The sequence below is a fragment of the Hippichthys cyanospilos genome, chromosome 19 (genome assembly GCF_059441005.1).
Source record: "Hippichthys cyanospilos isolate Australia breed blue-spotted pipefish chromosome 19, RoL_Hcya_1.0, whole genome shotgun sequence".
Classification (NCBI taxonomy): Eukaryota; Metazoa; Chordata; class Actinopteri; order Syngnathiformes; family Syngnathidae; genus Hippichthys; species Hippichthys cyanospilos.
The window spans coordinates 16,116,876-16,135,468 of record NC_142387.1 but is presented as its reverse complement, the minus strand read 5'-3'; the positions used below and the strand labels follow the sequence as shown (position 1 = coordinate 16,135,468).

The following is an 18,593-nucleotide window of genomic DNA, read 5'->3' as shown; positions in this document are numbered from 1 at the left end:
CAAGCTGTGATTGATGACCGAGGTGGGCCCGCCACAAAATGTCCAGTCATGCTTTGTTATTGGCTGCAGGCACACCGATTGGCCCGCAGAGGGTGCTACATCGTCACGCTTGTTTTCATACTTCATTTGCTCTGTTCGTAGGCGCGGATTCATTTGATTCGTCATCGGGTGAGACTTTCCTCATTATCTCATTTTGATTAACTGTTCGCCACTTGGAATTCTGCCAGTTCGACAGGACGGTAAACATGAGCAAGTCTTACGTGTTTCTGCTCGAAACAACTAACATTTGGATACTGCGCCTAAGTACATTTTTCATGTATCTAATATGTTTCTCTGTTCTTCAGTCGCCTCTACCTCAAAACGCTTTTTTAACAATACTAAAATAAGTTTACGACACAATGTAAAAAAGGAAATTCAAGTTAACTTGTTGAGTTGATACATCTGATTCTTTACCCACGTGAGATTGTTTGTTTCTCTCTTGAGCATACGTGAGCAAACCTTGGCCCGTTTAGCTTTTGAATCCGGCCGGCCAAAAAATCATATCAGTTTGGAGACTGGAGAGTCATGTTAAGAAATAGTTCAATACATAGGACTTGAATCACACTGCTGTAATGCTTTTGTTAATTTTCTCTTGAAATTGAAGCACATGTTTACTAGATATCCCACATTTTGTCTTCTTATAAGGTGCATCGCCAAAGGACTCCGTCCATCTGCTCCTGGTCTGGCACTTTGGTCAAATTTTAGAGCCATTTGTGGCCCTCGGTTCAAAAGGTTTGCCCACCTCTTCTCTAGTGGACTGCGCGAGCCCACTGGGTATGATGACGCACAAACAACAAACCGGAATGCGGTGCATTCATGTTAAGCGTCTTTTTTTGAATGCAACGGCAATGTTTAAAAACTGTCGTGAAGAATGCTTTTGAGTGTCGAGGTTACTTCCAAAGTTAAGGATCATTTGAATAAAAGTAGCAAATGTGCATAGTGCTAAAAGTGGCTTCAGTTGCACATCGTAGTTCGCTTGCCTCCCGGTGCTAGTAAATGATTTCCAATTCTGCGGTTGCTGGTAGACAGCCAACATCAGCCGCTTTGGTGAACAAAAGTAGCAAATATTTATTGGTACACAACCTGCTGCAAGCTCCGCACCAAATGCTAACGTTTGGCTAACTTTTCTCATTCGCGGGTTCCCACAAGCCTCGACTTGTGTTCACCCTCCATATTTGTTATTGTGCAATTCGAAACTTAAGAGTTGTTTTTTTGGTTTTGGCTTTTTGGTTTTTTTTTGGTTTTTGGTTTTGGCTATTCGCGGGTTGACCCGGTGCGCATTCCCCGCGAATGACGGGATCCACGCTCCAATCCAGGCCCCGTTGAGTGTTAATTGATCACGGAGGGGTGCTCGCAGTCCCTCCCCGAACCTATCTAAGTAGCGGCCTCAGCTGTTTAGCTTGATCCCGTCCGCCGCAGCTCCAGCGACTGCAGCATGCATCCCCCCAAGGTCCCTCATTAACATTCCCTCCCCGTCTCCACGCCTCCATAGGTCCTCCCTCGCACTCGGTGGGTGGCACCGGCGAAGGCGGAGTGAAAGCTGCGTCACAGGTACCGGGGAAGGAAGCGGGTTCGAGCCACCGGGGGTGGTCCTCACTCAGTCAGCTGGCACCGCCTTGCGCATCGCATCCACTCGGCCGGAGTGCGGACGGACATCCAGCGCCGCTTCTCCTCCCCCTGCCCCGGAGCTGGCGTGCGCGTGCGAGTGCGAGTGCGACACCTCCTCGCCAGCCGGACCGGACCGGACCGGGCCATGCGTGAAGTGCGCCTCGCAGTCGACGCCGGCGCGCCGTCGTAGGTGAGTGGAGAGCTGTTTATTTACTGCCGCGCGGATCGATCGCGCGCATCGATTTGCGGGCTGGAGATCACGCGACTGCATCGGTTTCAACAAGACGGTGTCATTGTGGCGTTCGAGCCGATGTTTCGTCCCAATAAGTTCGCTCAATGCACTTTTCGCATGGAACCGTGCGGGGCGGCCGTTCGCCTCGACCAGACATGTAGACGGTAATAAAGACAGAGGGATGGGGGGGTGGGAAATATGCAGTCTGATCAGTGCACTGTAATTCCCTGAAATCTACACTAGGAAAACGGGTGGTTTTCACAAGCCTTTTTCATGCTTATCAGGGGCTCCTTTAAAAGAAAGATGGAATTTCAGAACAAAATGGCAACAAATTGTCACAAGTAATGGATGCACAGACAGTAGTGGAACAGCTTGTAAATGTCCTCCCTGTCATTACATATAGCTAGCATAGAGAGATGAACATAGATACATTATTTGTTGCGAATGAATCGACTCGAGCTGAGGCTACGTAAGCAATTGTGACTGTTTCTGTGGCTATCGGCAATTTCAATTAAATTCCACAGGAACAGTATGTTTGTCTCTCAAAATCAAGAGCAAATCAATTGCAACATGAACGACTTATGTCTAAATTGTGCAAGGGCGTCACGATAACAATGTTGTATGCCTTTAGTTTCTTCGTTTTTGTACAATTTTCTATAGCTATTTTTATCTATTCTAAAACACCGTGCGATCTGCAGGACTTGGATGAAAAAAATAGAGATTTGAACCGAGTTTCCGCAGGTGTCTGCAAATCTAAATGAATGCTTTTAAATGCCCCGGTAGGAGCAGTTTTCTTCTTTTCAAATTAAGAGCAAATTAATTGGTACATGAAAAAACACATTGCTTAAATGTTCTGTAAAGTGACTCCTTTGCAAAACATGCTATGCCTTTGTTTTCATCATTTATTGCATCTAAAAATACTACTAAAAATACTTTTGGATTTGGGGCACTTGGCTGAGAAAATATTTCACATCAAGTCTCACTTACCTGGAACTGTTCTTTGCGCTTTATCACCCCAGTCCGCCATTTCGGCAGAAAAGTTCTTTCGTCCAAAACAAATCGTTTTTGTTCAAGCTGGAATGTAGTCTTAGGGGAAATGTATTTGATGTGCGGCGGAACCCCACCCATTGTTTGGCACCTGCGGATCTTATCTTCTGAAATAAAAATGGGCTTGATGTTATTTGCATGGAACGTGGCATCAATCTTGGCAAGACTTCTCCTTCGAGCGTGGAAGGAAAGAGGAGAATTAGAGGAACTGTGCCGGGGCCAAACGGAGCACGGCGAGTCATCCGTTGCGCTCGTTTTCGAGTCCCGATGGGGACCTGGCCGTCCGTCGCGGTCGGAATGTTTGCTCGGCCCGCCTCGCGCCCCCTCACCTCCAGCCTCCTTTGTTCTGCTGGACAATCCCCTGACCCCCACCGTCACCGGTGGCGGGGGGTCAGCGGGGGCAATGACATCTGGAGCGGTCTCGGGCCGATGGGTATTAGGATGCTTACGTTGAGCTTATGAGGACTATTGTTTTTTTGGTCTTATTTGTTTTCATTATCCGTGAAGCATGATGGACTAGCTTTCTGATCGTCAACATTTTAACCTGAAGAAAAAGTTGTAAAACATTGCGCTGACCGTTTTCTTAAATCGCACGAATCTCAATGAGATGGCCACCGCACCACCTACATACGCACCCCCTTGCCACGCATCGGACGCGCCCCGCTAATTGCGAAAAATTGTCACGTGAAGCGGCAACGTTTCGCTTCCCGTCAAAAGTTCCCGAGTATCTCTCGAGTCCGTGTTAGGAAGAACCAACGGCACGGTCGCACTCTTATCAGCGGTCCGGAAAGGTCTGAAAAACGCCCGGAAACTATCGGCTGTCCCATCCTGCCGCCTGGACGAACCTACGACAGGAAACACTGGCGAGTGGGGGGGGCTGATGGGAAAGTATTAGCCAATGCGCCTGCAAAAGGTTTTAATCTGCAACACGGGCTGGTAGCGGGTGGTACACGGCCATGTGGAATGCGGCCCCCGGCTCCAGCCCTCGCCCTCGCCCTCGCCGCGGACTTTGCGCCCTTCTCCCGCCTGACAAAAACGCACTGGCTTTTTTTTTTCTCGCTCACTGTCGAAATCTGGTTTACTCGCGCATGTGCCCTGTGGCATTATGGGAAAATAGTGTGAAACTGATGTAAAAATAAACCATTTAAAAATACAAATAATTAATTGACTTACCCCATATTAAAAGATATTGATATCATGTAGTCCAAATGTATGTGCAAATCAATGCCGCAAGGAGTTTTGGCGAAAATGAGAGGTTTTTAGCATTTAGCCTACAAGTACATTTGAACATTTTCAAAAGTACGTTTGAATGCACTCGCAGACTAAAAGCTGTAAACATTTTTTCCCATAATGCTATGTGCAAATCGCAAGGCATTATGGGGGGGAAAATGGTATGGTTTTAGCATTTAGCCTACGATTACATTTGAACATATTCAAAAATAGATTTGAATGCATGTGTAGGCTAAATCCTGAAGACATTTTTTTCCCATAATGCCGTGCACAATTATTGCGTGTCAGTTTGGGGGGGGGGGGGGGGGGGGGGGTAATTTTTTTTTAGCATTTATCCAAAAAGTACATTTGGACATATTTAAGAATGCACATTTAGGCTAAATGCTAAAAATATATTTTTTCCATAATGCCATTGACTTGTGTGCGGCATCATGAACAAAATACATTTTTAGCATTTAGCCTACGGCTACATTTGAACACAACCTTTCATCACATTTGAAAGAAGAGGTAGAACAAATACAGCGGAAACCTCTCGTCCCCGCTTCCAGCCATGTCAACAAACTGAGCGGCCAAATTCCAATTCCGAAGGACTAGTTTGTTGAAGTGTGCCTTGTTGTTGAGGGAGAGTGAACGAACGCGGAAGAGGAAGTGCGGCGCTAATGAATAACGCGCCAGCCTAATGATTACACATGGTGGTGGTAGTGGGGGGGGCGGGTGTAGATAAGCGCCAGGGTGACTGTCGGAGCAAGAGGGCGACTTGATTACCGACGGGGAATTCCTTTCATTCCTGGGCTGCAGCCGTGCCACTCCGATGTGCGCCCCCGCCCGCTGACGCGTGGCCCCAGGAGCCACCGGCTCCAAAAAGAACCCATTTGCTTGGTCTAATCCGCCGCGACTAGCTTGCGCAAGATCTCTTTTTCGGCTCCAGAGAGCATTTGAGTACAGTACTACCAAACAAAAAAACATTCAGTGGACTTCTTGTCCATGTTGGGATTAGTCCCCTTGCAGCCCCACGCCACATTTAGCCTTTCACCAACAGGAAGTCCAAATATGGCAAGCAGAGCTGCGTTTTCAGGATTAATTCCTGCTCTAGAAAAATGAAAGTTCTTGCTTGACATGCTAACAAAAGCGTATTAGCTGCTCGGTGCCGTAGCCGCGCAGCCATGAGAAATTTGAAACATGGAAGAAATAAAAAATCTGTCTTTAGAAAAAGAAAGCTTTTCGGGTCGACATGCTAACATTAGCGTTAGCCGCACAGTGTCGTTGCGTAAAAACGCGTGTGAGAAATTTGAATTAAAGAAGAAATAAATATCAAAGCTGTCTTCATAAAGAGTGGGTGTTGAAAATTTATAATTGGAAAATGGAAAACTACGATTAAGTTAAGGGGCGTAGCCTTACAATTTTGTATCGTGGGGCCAGGGGGCCCGAACAACTCGGTGAGGGGTGGCATGCACAGTTAGGCTTTCCTGAAATACAACAAATTTATTTTATGATTAAAATTCAACACTTAAGATTGAAAAGGTCGAGGTCAACAGGAAAGGACACATTTTCGAATCCCTGCAACTCCTCAATCGTTTGCGCTAGCGACGTCATTCCAACGGATACTGTACAGTATATGTTTATATGTGCACTATATGTATGTATATATGCATATATATGTGTGTTGGTGGCAGTCCGTCCGCGTGAGGTGCGGTCCATTCCCAGGGCACGTCGGTCCGGCTCCTGCCTCTTCTTAAAGCGCCACACATGAGCGCCTCTAATAGGATTATAAGAGGACCTGCTGGAGAGAGGTGAAGGAGTCCTCTTGGGTGGGGGGCGATGGGGGGGGGGGGTGCATGTTACCCCCGACGTTGAGGTGAGAGAGCAGGCGTCCACATAATGAGCGCCGCCTCACCTAGCGTGAGGATTAAAATGGAGCTCCGCCGGCCGGCCGGGGCAGTCCATTCAAACAAACAACAAAAAAGAAGACCTTTTCTTGTTTCCTTGGCAACTTGTTCCGTGCGGATCATTCTAGTTGGAGCTTTGATGGAGTCCCAAAGCGTTGAAATCAAACGTTGTCTTGGTGCCGGCTTCATGTGATAGGAGCTGCAGATTAAAGTGCCGCCATATGCTTGCTGATTGAAGACCACCTCCATGCTCATGAGGTGTCACGATATGGAACTCCTGTCTGTGACGTTCTTGTGTATGGATGCAAGCTATCATTCTTTTGCACCCATTCTTTGGTTATACGCAATTTGACTTTGGAGTCAACTCTATCAGTGGGGGGCGGGTTTTACACTAATGCACACAGCCGCTGCTAATATTCGAAAAGGATGTCAGTCGCGGCTGTGTTTCATAGAAATATGGGCACCTATTTTTTGTTGACAAGCCTTTATGCTTCATCATTTGTTCTATATTTCTTGTTTGTTGGGGATAGATTTGATGCAGGGACGCCAGCTAGCATGTTATTACAATCTTATCGACATCTAGTATGAAAACCAGGACTTAAAAGTGCAAAAATAGACAAGTATCCCTATGAAATAACTTAGCGGCCTAAGCTAATGTCAACTCGGGGACTATCACAATACCCTAGGACTTTTTGTGTCCAAAAGAGTGTAATGTTTACTCTCCTTTTTAGAAGACTCATGATGCCTTTCAGACTGCTGGGAATTTGGATTCTCAATTTGGACTCCCAATTAGAGCGCGCTTATGCTTCATTAGAGACCCCGGAAGGTGTGAAATAATCTTCATTAACGTCGATTAAGAAGGCGTTCGGGTCCATCCGGCTGTCGGGGTTCATCTTGCCGCGGCGTACTCTCCGTGGCGGCGCTGATGCCGCGTCGCCATGGCGACAGCGCCGTCATCCGAGGTTCGCGCCGGACGTCTGGCCCGCTGACGGGGAACGGACGTGGAGAGATTTTTCCCTCGTGGCGTCCTTCGCGTCGTTCCTTCTTGAGGGTCAGCTTTATAATGGGACCCGAATCTTAGGAACGGGAGGATGGTACACGCGGGCCTACTGTTAGTAGTGTTTACTAGTGCGTATGAAAGAAAGATGCTTGTTGTTTTGGATGGAATCTTGTGTAAGATGGGGCAGGTGTACCTCGTGAAACTTAGGTGATCGTGACGTCAAACGGCAGCTGCTTCAAAACGAGGAAAAAAAACGGATGTCGCGACATCCTCTGGGGCATCTTTCACTAATAATAGATCCCGCCACTCATCTTTTTGCGCACACACACACAGACACACACACAGACACCTGCGGCCGTCTTCGCGTCCCTCGCGTTTGACATTTAACCGTGACGCCCGTAAACAGGCAGCCGCTTTTCCATCGACCTTGCTTTTGTCTCGCTTTTTATCCCGCCGGCCATCCCCGGAGGACGGCGCGCACTGGCGGGCGGGAAGTGGACGCCTGCTCCCTGGAGGTGCACTTTGTCTCCACCAGGAAAAAAAAGAAAAATGCAAAAGCCCAAAGGCCCCAAAATTCTTTGTGAAGCACCAAACTGAGGTGCTTTGAAAATTCACTTCTTTGAGACAGTTTCACTTCGGACTGTGAATTTGACCTATCATGGGTAGACCCACCAAAAAAAGTCTCCGGAACCCATGTCCGAAAGGAAGTCGGCCATTTTGTTTTGAAGTGGCCATTTCAGCTTCATTTCCGTCATTCCAAGGGAAACGTCGGACAGAATTCATCCCCTGAAGCCATTTTTTTAGGACCATAAACTTCAGTTGGTGTGTCTATCATGGGTAGACCCCCAAAAAGTCTTTAGAACCCCTCTCCAAAAAGGCGGAAGTTGCCCATTTGGTTTTGAAGCGGCCATTTTACCTTCATATGGGTCATTCCAAGCGATCCAATAAATCAGGGGTGCCAAAACTCATTTAAGCCTGCGGCCTAGGTGGAGGAAAAAAGTCATGCGTACTTTTCCTGAAAACAAAGGCAAGTTGACCATTTCCAAGAAACCTTTTGGGTAGTGAACAGTGCGACGCTAAACTGCAAAACTTTAGGGTTTTTATGTTTGTTTTTTCATGCGTGTGAGCGGAGCTTGTTGGCCATGTTTCATAATCCTGATAACATCAAAACGTGAGTCATCCCGTAAGCCATTTGCTAATTAGTTTGTTTAGAGGTCGCCCACATTGCTTGGAATCAAGCAAGGGAGGATGAAGACGGCGACGACGATTTCCTCGGCAAATATGAATGACTTTGGCGCCTATCTGTTTGCTAATGAGCGGCGGCAGGCAGGAGGGCTTAAGGCCGAGTGATCCGCGCTGATCCTCTTGCATCACACTCGCGCCACTCAATTAGCCGCCGCTAAGTCGCCCGTTACTCCGAGCTCGACCGCGCGTCCTCGTCTCTCTCGCCGCCTCGCACGCACACGGGGATCAGTCCCGCAAAATCGCCGGCCGCCTTGTTTGACAACGCTTTGCTCGTCATTCGCTTCGGTTGTATCCCAAAGCCACCTTTGTCTCCCTTCTGCTTGTTTTTTTTTTAAACAGGGTCGTGAATGGAGATTTTTCCACGGGGTGGTCAGGGCACACACCCAGGATTATTTTTGTTTAAATGTAAATACATACTGTATGCAGTTAAAAAAATGCTAACATGAGAGTATTAGCATTCAGTATTGTATGGTAAAAAAAAATTACAGATTGTATCCAAATGATTTTTTTTACCTACATGTGGGAGTGAGCAAAAAAAGTAGATCAAAGATGGCCTGCCCACCCCTGGCCACCTTGTAGCTCCGCCCTTGGGTAACGCCATCTTATTTAATTTCATCACAAAGAAATTATGGACCAAAGAGCAGTGATGGAAAGCATATATGCTTTGATGTTTTGCTGTCATACTCCCTCAAACATTTGATTACCAAAAAGATATCAAAAACATTGAAAAATTAGACAAGCAATGAGAGAAACCTTACATATTTGAATGAAAATATGCATGAATAAGAGGGCAAAAATGTTGGTAAAAAATGACTAAAATGATTAAGTTGTTGGAAGGAATAATATATATATATATAAAGAAAACATTTAATAAAATACAACAATATATAGGTGGGAAAATACAGAAATATCACATGAAATATCAACCTCATAGAATATTAAAACAAGAAACAAATTTGAAAAATAAATGTGGAAAAAAAAAAAGCATTGCAGGTCATGGCATGCTTAATGGCTTTGACAATGCAGCAAAAAATGGCAAGTACGTATAATAAAGCGTAGAGGCTCCGCCCCTAAAATTGGAAAGCAAGGGAAATGCGCGTCCGGGCCGGCTGTGGAGTTGCAAAACGCGGGAGCACTCGGCCAAATCCCAGTAGCGGCGTGTCCAGGCTTTGCTGAACTTCCAACTTCCTCTGCTCGCCTGTTGTGCTGGGCAATTTTTCTTTCGGGAGGAAACCGTAAATTCCACCGGAGCCGTCGTCACCTCTTTGTATCGTGGACGCTATTGTTCTCCGCAGCGCTTCCTCACCGTATTTTGGACTCTGGGTCATCGCCTTGAATTCTTATATCATATTTGAACACTACTGCTGGTGTTCACGCATATATTCTTTATCCTCTGCAAAAAAAAACAAAAAGTAGTCATCAAGTAAGTGGACTGCCAGTTGCTTGGTGTACTTGTGGCCTGCAGATGTGCCTCGCAGTCAACCGGTTCTGAGTTTGAATCTCCGGTGAAAATAACAATAGTAAAGAACTGCTTTGGCACACTAAGGCATTAGCATAGGTGAGGTTAGGCAAATTGTGGCTTTGTCGTCATGGTAACGCTGCCCCGCATGGAAAGCAGTCTTGTCTCGCTTTAAATTTAATTTTTGATGATCTTTGTCTTGTACACTTAAAGAAAGTGCTGATATTGTTTCCTTGTACGGCTTAAAAACATACCTGGAAACGGTTGCCGCGGAGACCAACTCGGGTCACAATGGCTTAGTTTGGACAAGAATAAACCCGTTGGAAGTCAGCGTTTCAAAGCGGAACCAAAACAGGAAGTAGAGGTAACAATGGCGCCCGACTTGACCCCCGTTAGTGTTTCCCTTCCCTTCGAGGGAGATGGATTGGTCAGCCGCGTGAGCCCAGTTTTATATTAACTTTACTGACGATATTTATTGTAACGGGCTGGTGTCAGTTGGCGGTTAGCAGCCAGAGCCTGTTGCCGCTAACAGCGGCTCGTGTTAGCTGAGGTTGTTACGGCAATACGTTCTGGGAAAAAAAAGAAGGGAGCAGACCGAACCGACGTCCGAGTCCATCCCGGTTCACGCGCAGGGATGTTACGAAAACCCAATGGATAACCTTTGTGGCGAAAAGAACGAGAAGAAGAGAAAAAACAGTGCATTCAACATTACAGTGGCGAGGCATTCACTGACCGCTCACAGTGTGGGAAATCTCAAACACACATTACTTAACCCGCAACACATATATAACTTAGGGATATGAAAATAAGAAGAATTGACAAAAAATTAGATTTATTCTGTTTTGCTAGTCCACATATTGCGAGCCGTCGCCGTTAGCGCTTCACATCGCGTCTGTCACTTCTGCCGGTGTTGACAAATGTAGCGACGCGCCAAATCGTCCCGAGCGAGACGGCTTGGTCTGCCACGGGGGGTGACACGGGGACGCCGACGCCGTAGCAAGGAGGAGAGAGTTGTTTACGACTCAGACGCTAGCTGCCAGTGAGCTGCATCCTGATGTTTGCCCTTTCGCGCCAAATCTCTCGCGCTCGGAAATTCGGAGCGGAACGGGGACGCCCTTCCAACGGCCCGCGCCTCGACTCCTTATTAGGAAAAAAACAAAAAAAATCACATCTGCATTTTCTGTTTTCATGCAAAAAGAAAATATGAGTTTCTCTCTCATTTTTACGGGTCGGGGAGGGCAACTGAAAGCGAGCGCTTTCGCGTCAGTGGCGAATGGGGTAAACTGGTTCCGGTGTGACCGATGAAGTGTCCGGTCAGCGTCGCTTACGTAAGAGTGGAGGCGTGACGCCGTTGCTCCCCTACTGGGGGGCCTAATGTTCTTTTAATGGCCGACGCACACACACACGCACACGCATGCTGTCGGTGAGTCAGCATCAAGTCGTTTTGTGTCATGGAAGTGGTGTTACTGCACCAATCTGTCCGTGTGTGTGTGACACCTCCCCCACTCGCGCAAAAGCAAAAAAATCGGCTTTCATAACGCTCTGTTTTCGGTGACCGTTCTTAATCGGCTCTTTTTGGAATAATAAGCCACTATGCCGATGTTGACAAGCAAACGATTTAGCGTTCCCATGCACGATCTAGACTAATAAGCGTGCTAGACACTCAACAGCGGCTCGCGGGCCATACCCACATACATATATATATTTATATATATATATATATATATATATATATATATATATATATATATATATATATATATATATATATATATATATATACACACACACACACACACACACACACACACACACAGGTACAACATTAGAAGTGTGCAGTTCTACTTTATATATACTATGTGACGACCATTAAAAATTTCAAGTAAAAAAAAACCTCGCAACCCTTATATCTTTATTTGTACTCTGTATGTGAACCCTGAAGGGAAAAAGTTGGTGCACCCCACAAATACACCCAAACAAAAAGAACAAAAAAAATTACAGCTATATAACAGATATTTGAGCAAAAATGATAAATAATGAAAAATATTCTGTACAATTGAATAAATATAAATATGAATAAAACATAAAAAAAATGTGAAATAATACTGGGAAAACTACAAAAGGCAAAGCTGCCTGATGCAAATTGCAGTAAAAAATAGCAGAGGAGAAAATGATGTTGGACGAGCTTTTGGGCCTGACACGCCCACGGACGGCATGGTGTTGCTAGGCGAACTTGCCAGAGGTCTCGCGTGCGTTCTCTTGCTGCAGATGACGGCTCCTGCCGTCCACTGCGACAACCGCCGTGCGCTTTTGCGCACGTGTGTAGCTGACCATGAATCGGCGCTTCCCCGGAAGAGGGGAAAAAAAAAATCGACGGAAGTTCCCATGTACGTTGTTCCCATGCCACCTGGCTCTTCGCCTATTGCTGCTTCATGGGTTTTCATTTATAAACATCACCTTTTCTTCTGCAGCTTTCAGAGCATTTTTGTCTTTCTTGTAAAACAGCAGGTATAAAAAAATAGCAATTTTACCTATTTTTACACTCTACATTGATTTTCATTTCTGACCATCTCTATTGCAGGATTTTTCTTGGTATTTTTCTGTCAAAAAAGTGGAAAAAAAAAACGATTTTATGTACCGGTGTTTATTTTTTTAAACAAAAGAAAATAAAATAGGGAGCAATAAATTGATTTCAAATTGACCTTACCATTTTTCTTGATCATTTAAAAAACAAATGCCCCACAAAGATTGACTTTACGTACCAGTATTTATTGATTTATTTGACAAAAGTTAAAAAGGGGAACAAAAGCAATAAAAGAACAACAACAAACTATTTTTTGTGCGTTTGTATGCTTTCGTTCATGACCATAACTTTATTTCAGGTTCACCTCACTATTTTTATTTTTTTTTTGTCAGAGAACCATGAGCAGTGTGGAGGAGGACCCGGATCACATGATACCATGAAGACCGGCCCGCGGGTCCTGCGCTGCCAACTGCTGAGTGAGTGCACCCCGGGGGGGCTTGTGGCCGAACCGCACGCGGCCCAAACAGAGATACTTTGGAACAGGTGGAAAGGGAGGCGAAATATTAGGTACACCTGCGCAGTCAAATCCCTGCTTCAAATTGCCGACATTTCTAGCCTACGTGAGCTAATATGTGACGTCTATCCGATGGTTCCCATTGGACGTTTTGTGCCTGGCTATAATGGACCAATTTTAACCCTTCTTCCGGAATGCGCGGCACTTCCTGTTTAATGTCACTTCTTCCTGTTTGCCGCCCGTCGCTAAATCAGTAGCGCGCACTTTTTTTTTGTGCACTCTTCAAAGTTGGCGAGCGACAATTAGCGGGGCGTTCAAACAGGAAGCGTTTGTCTTTATCTGCACTCTCACATCTGCCGAGTCCTCGCCGCCCAAGCCGGACCGTCCACAGGATGGAGGCTATCTGGACGCAAAGGGACACGCCCGTTTTGCGAGCAAATATTTGCTCTTTGCGTCACCGCTGGAAACTACCGGTATGGTTGAAAAAAAAACAAAAAACTTTAGCTCCACGCCAGCTCCGGCATATTTCCAAAAGTGATCGATAAAAATAAGTATTGCAAAGGACTCACTATAAAAAAAATGTTCCAATAGGTTGCTCCAGGTTCCAATTAATTTGCTTTCATTTGAAAAGAATTCAAGTATATTCTTCCTGGCGGGTAGTAAAAAAGCATGAAACCTGCAAAAACGCTGTTTGAGAACAGCTAGTCAAAAATAATCACATGACAGGAAGTATTTCACCCTGCAAGTTTACACAAGCTGTTTTCTTCACTACAGAAACACATCGTCAAAAGAACTTTTCAACGGAACAATATGCAGTTTTATTACGGTCTGAATTTAAAATGGAGACGTTTTAATGTCATTTGAAATTGAGCTTACGTCATTAGAAAATACTTGCTATAACAGTATTTGTGGTGGAGGTGTACCTAATGTTCTGCTCTAATTGCGGCGATCGAAAAAGGATGAAGATCTTGTTTGGTGGGCCAGTGTTGCGATGGGTGGCTCCGTGTTGCCCTCTTCACGGCCTGCTGTTTGCTGACATTGAGGCTCAGCGCCCAGCGGGCTGGGAGCTGAGGCCCCGCCCCTTTATTGACGTCAGGCTCGTCACGTGCGCGCATCGCATCCAACCTAGTCCCGATGGAAAAACCTTTCAACCTTATTATTATTATACATCCTTTACATTCAGCGTACAGCTTTTGGGCTGTGAGAATGCCTTTGCACCATCTAGTGGCGTACATGTGAAACCACACTTTACACAGCGGACACAAAGGCTGAAAACGGGAACCCTCAATCATCAATATTATTGATCGGATGGCAGCCTTTCCTGTCAAGTGTTTTGTCGGCATGATCTAGTAATCTTGGGAAGTGACCTTGGGGGAGGTCGCGGCACACTGAAGGAAATCCAATACTCGCTAAAGGTACCACAATACCCGCCTTGAACTTGTCATGTCACTGGCTTCCCAGCAAAATGGAGAATTTTCATAAAGCTTGCCGTGCTGACTGCGTGCTAGCATGCTAACGCTAGAACGGCGTGACTACATGCTCGCTGTCAGTTAGCCGCCGGCGCGCTTAACGTGCCTCGAGTAGCAAGAGAATGACAAAGGCGCTCCATTAAAAGCGGAGGCGTGCGCCCAATGCAAAACAAGACAATAAGCCGGTGCGCCCAGCCGCCCCGCGGGAGCCATCGGGCGCAGGCGGGATGGCTAATTCGTCACGTGCGCTTTCCCGCTTTCGCACTCTACCGCAATGAGCTCCAAAAATCATCGACGTGGGCAAAAAATGTCCCAGTAAGTTAACTTTTCCGTGTATAAATACAATAGTTCAATCTCAAAAAAAGAAAGAAATAGTTCCCGCTCGTAAACACCGCCCTTAGGTGGTTTCTGATTGGCCAAGTAAATATTGGTCAAAACGCCGCATATGGGCTTATCCGACGAATGGGTCTGCCCGCCGTGCAAAATGGCGTTGCTGAAGGTGTGCGTTGCGTGCCCGCGGCAGGTGTTCTGGCCTTCCTGGCGTCGTCCGCGCACCAGCTGGACCTCAACCACGCGGCCCCCGAAGGGGACTCTGTCGCCATGGCGACCAGCACCTCGGGCGCCCCCCGCTCGGATTGGCACCGGGAAGGCTCCGGCGGCCAATCGTCGACAAAAGGCCAGGTCGCGATTCGCGCCACCCGGGCCTCGGACCTGCGCGGGCCCTTCGGGGAAGTCCCGCCCCCTCGCGCCATCACCTTGAGGGAGGCGCCCGGCGACGTGAGCGAGCCCCCCACCGACCGGCCGCCGCCGTCCCGGTCCGTCACCCCCCCGGGGGCGCCCCTCGGGAACCGGACCTCCGCCCGGCCCGCCCTCCTTCTGACGGACGGCGCCGCCGGCAACGACGGCGTCTGGACGGTCACGCTCCGGCCCGCCCGCGCCAACGCCACGGACAGCGACTCCGACGGGGCGCGCTCAGCGAACGCGTCCGCCGTGCCGGGCCGCCGCGCGTCCACCCGGGAAGCCACGGACGACGACGACGGCGGCTTCCTGAACAGGCAGGTGCCGCCCACCGCGCGGGACCCCTGGGGGGTCCGCAACAGCTCGGAGCCCGACCCGGACTCCGTGCCGCGCGTCGCCGTCTGCCTGAGCCGAGTGGACATCGTGTGGATGGTGCTGGCCATCAGCGTGCCCGTCTCCACCTGCTGTAAGTCTCCGACTGTCATGTGCGTTTTGCTTTGGCGCCATCTGCTGGCAGAGAACTGAAATGACATTTCTCTTTTTTTCTCTTTTTTTTTTTCTCCCAGGTTTGAAGAGGGTTGATAAAATAACTCAAGTCGTAATACAAAAATAAAATATTAATCATAATAAAATAATAGATTCCACTGTTGATTCGTCTAAATAATATAATAAAATATTCAAATAGCTTGAATAAAAATATGCAGCTAATGCCTTATGACTATAAAATACAAAATCAATAGAAATAATTTATGTTCCGGAATTTTGTAAATAAAAAAGAATGCTGTAGATATGAAATCCCCGACGTCACGTTAAACGTGCTTTAACGCCATCACGTGGCACGGGTGGGCATATCTTTTTCGGGGGGCGCCCAGAAGCTCTCCCCCCGAGAGGCCCGTTTGCTAGCCAGCACGCTAACAGAATGCGTTTCCGAGCTTTCCGTAAGCGATTTGGCACCCGAAATAAAGGGATTGATGGACGCGGATGTTGTGTTGTGCGTTTTCCCAGCCGTGCTGCTGACGGTGTGCTGCATGAGACGCAGGAAGAAGTCGTCCGGCCAGGAGAACAACCTGAGCTACTGGAACAACGCCATCACCATGGACTACTTCAGCCGTCACGCCGTCCAGCTGCCCCGAGAGATTCACACGCTGGAGAGCGAGGTGCTGGCCCCGCCCCCTTTCCCAACCGCCTCAAGAGCGCGGAAACTTCGGCTTTGCTCGATTTCCGCGATAACGCTTCATCAAAATTGCGGGACTTGAAACACGCGTGCGTCTCGCCCTCTAGCGGTGGCAGCCTCACATGGCAGCATTTCCAAGCCCCTTTCGCTGGCCTTCTTTGATTTTTTTTTAACTGCGCGGCATTTGATTGGAAATGAAAAACAAAAGCCGTTTCGAACCACGTGCGTGTTTTGTGCAGGAGCAAGAGAGCTGCCTGCCGCCCAACGGCGACTACGGCGTGAGCAGCGTGGTCCTGGTCAACCCCTTCTGCCAGGAGACCCTCTTCATCAACAGAGACAAAGCCTCGGCCATCTAGCGACCTCTGACCCCCGCTCCCCGATCAGGCCCCGCCTCCAGACTTTGCCGCACACCGAGGGCCGACGTGCGTTCACGGCGACGACCGCGGGGAGGCGCACGCCTATTTTTCTGGTGTACATTTTTTTACACACACACAAAAAACAAATTGTGATAATTTTTAATGTCTTTATAAATGCGCACACGCGGTTTGCTTTAAAGACTGAAACAAGCCAGTGCTTTTCTTTTCACCAATCCAGATCAAATGTCTTATTATAGCCTGTTCAACTTGAATATGGAGTATGTATGCCTAATATACGTTTAGAGGTGCATTTCAATAATTACCACCTGCTAGAAAAAAAATCATTTATTTCCTGAGTTTATCTACAAAACTGGAACACTGCAAATGCGGATTTGTTGAAGGGTGAAAAATCCCTCCCGTTGTTTCTTAAAAAAATCACGAAATATGTCACTGGAGCAAATCTATGAAAAAAACAAAATATTTCTTGTTTAGGCCTCCCCATTTCAAGAAATTGGATTTCCTAAGAAGTTCTCATGCTATCTGGAAACATGACTTTAGCTTTGTGAATGCAGCTGCTGGCAGGATTTCAGCTTTTCATTGATGCACATTTTCTATTTTGGAGGTTTCACACACACGCACACACCTTTCCAGTACTACAATATTTTTGACAAATGCTGAGTTGTGTGTACATTTATGTCATCCACTTTTTTAATCACATGGCCCAACTGCAGGGCGTTTCGTTTTCAAACACCATTTTAATCGTTTTTGTCCTCGTGCCGGCCTTACAAGAATGAAATAAACAAGCAGTGCCGTACTATTTATCACGACTGCGTATATTTTTAACTAATCGTCAATTTTTAAAAAAAGTTGGCTGCGAATACGTAATTAAGGGGTCGGAGGTCACCAGCAGCTAACGTGAGTACTTGTCCGAATGACAATAGCCAAGTTTTAAGAGGCGTGAAATTGTTGGGTGCACTTCACAAGAACGCCACACGGGAGCGCTACTGAATATTTTCCAGCAGGATGTCCACATGGGAAGATGTGCAGGTTCGTTTGCACCCTTTGTATACTTTCAATTTGGACAATGTTTATTGATTAACAGCCAGAACCTTCTTTATAGGAAATCCAAAGCACAAAAATTCGAAAAAAAAGTACATTGGCGACACTGAACAGATTCACAGAGGAGTTTAAAATGTAAACATTAAGGGAAAAAAAGTAGGTTTCTAAAATTCGTCAAATCGAAAATAAATGAAAGTTGAGCAAAGCTGAGGGTGGAGTCAAGTTTTTAGCCTGGATTTATAAAACATTTACACTCGAGGCACTAAACGCCAACTGTTATTAACGAACGACTTCATTTTGAACAAGGAAGTACTTGTCCAAAAGAAGACGCCGTCATTAACTAAAACAAACCGGACACTTTCGACACGATTGAAAAGATAATGGAAGTCGAAGTCAAATCAATGAAATGATTATAATAATTAGATCCTGATTTTGTGTGTGCGTGGTTTACGCAAACAACCGCCCTCGATTTCATCTTTAATCCTTACTGAACATCTTCGTAAAATCCGTATTGTTGATCCAACACTATGCAAGCGTGAAATCATCTACCCCTTGTGTTTCTGCGTTTAGCCGCTGGGTGGCGTAGCTTGCACGGGAAACGAGGAAAACGCCCTTCCCACGCTTAATATAGCGTATAGGCCGCCCTCTATCGACGACTAGCGGGTAAGGAATGTGAACCGCCTCGCGAGTAGCGCGAGAGCAATTAGAGAAGATGGATCGTGTGCCTTTAAAGCAATCCGCTGTGTTGTGATGCACTCTTTGTTTCATCACCGCCTGGGAGAGAAAGTGGAGCAGCACCTGTAGTGGGGGGACAAGCCATCCATCTTGCCGCAAATGCGTGTGTGTGGACGTGTGTGCGCGCGCAGAGAACTTAAAAGTGGTGAGCTAGCATACGTGACCTCTTGGACTGAGCGGGTTGTAGACCGGATACCGAAAGGAAAAAAAAAGTTTTGCCAAGGTTTTGCTGTGGTGGTGGTTAACTTGTAAAGTTTGGTCTTTGTGAGGCACCGTCG

At 46.8% G+C, this 18,593-nt stretch overlaps 1 protein-coding gene across 2 annotated transcripts; it reads left to right on the top strand.

Annotated features, from left to right (window-relative positions):
• The first annotated feature begins 100 nt into the window (after positions 1-100).
• On the top strand, positions 101-17,335 carry tmem108 (transmembrane protein 108). Of its 2 annotated transcripts, XM_088401790.1 has the most exons (5): positions 101-1,837; positions 12,663-12,746; positions 14,777-15,457; positions 15,997-16,148; positions 16,405-17,335. In XM_088401790.1, exons 2-5 carry the CDS (start codon positions 12,707-12,709, stop codon positions 16,519-16,521), a joined length of 990 nt encoding a protein of 329 aa, XP_088257916.1. In that variant the 5' UTR covers positions 101-1,837; positions 12,663-12,706; the 3' UTR covers positions 16,522-17,335. The 2 variants fall into 2 exon arrangements, with proteins under 2 accessions (XP_088257916.1, XP_088257917.1); XM_088401791.1 differs by lacking the exons at positions 101-1,837; positions 12,663-12,746 and adding an exon at positions 12,779-14,199.
• The last annotated feature ends 1,258 nt before the right edge of the window (positions 17,336-18,593 follow it).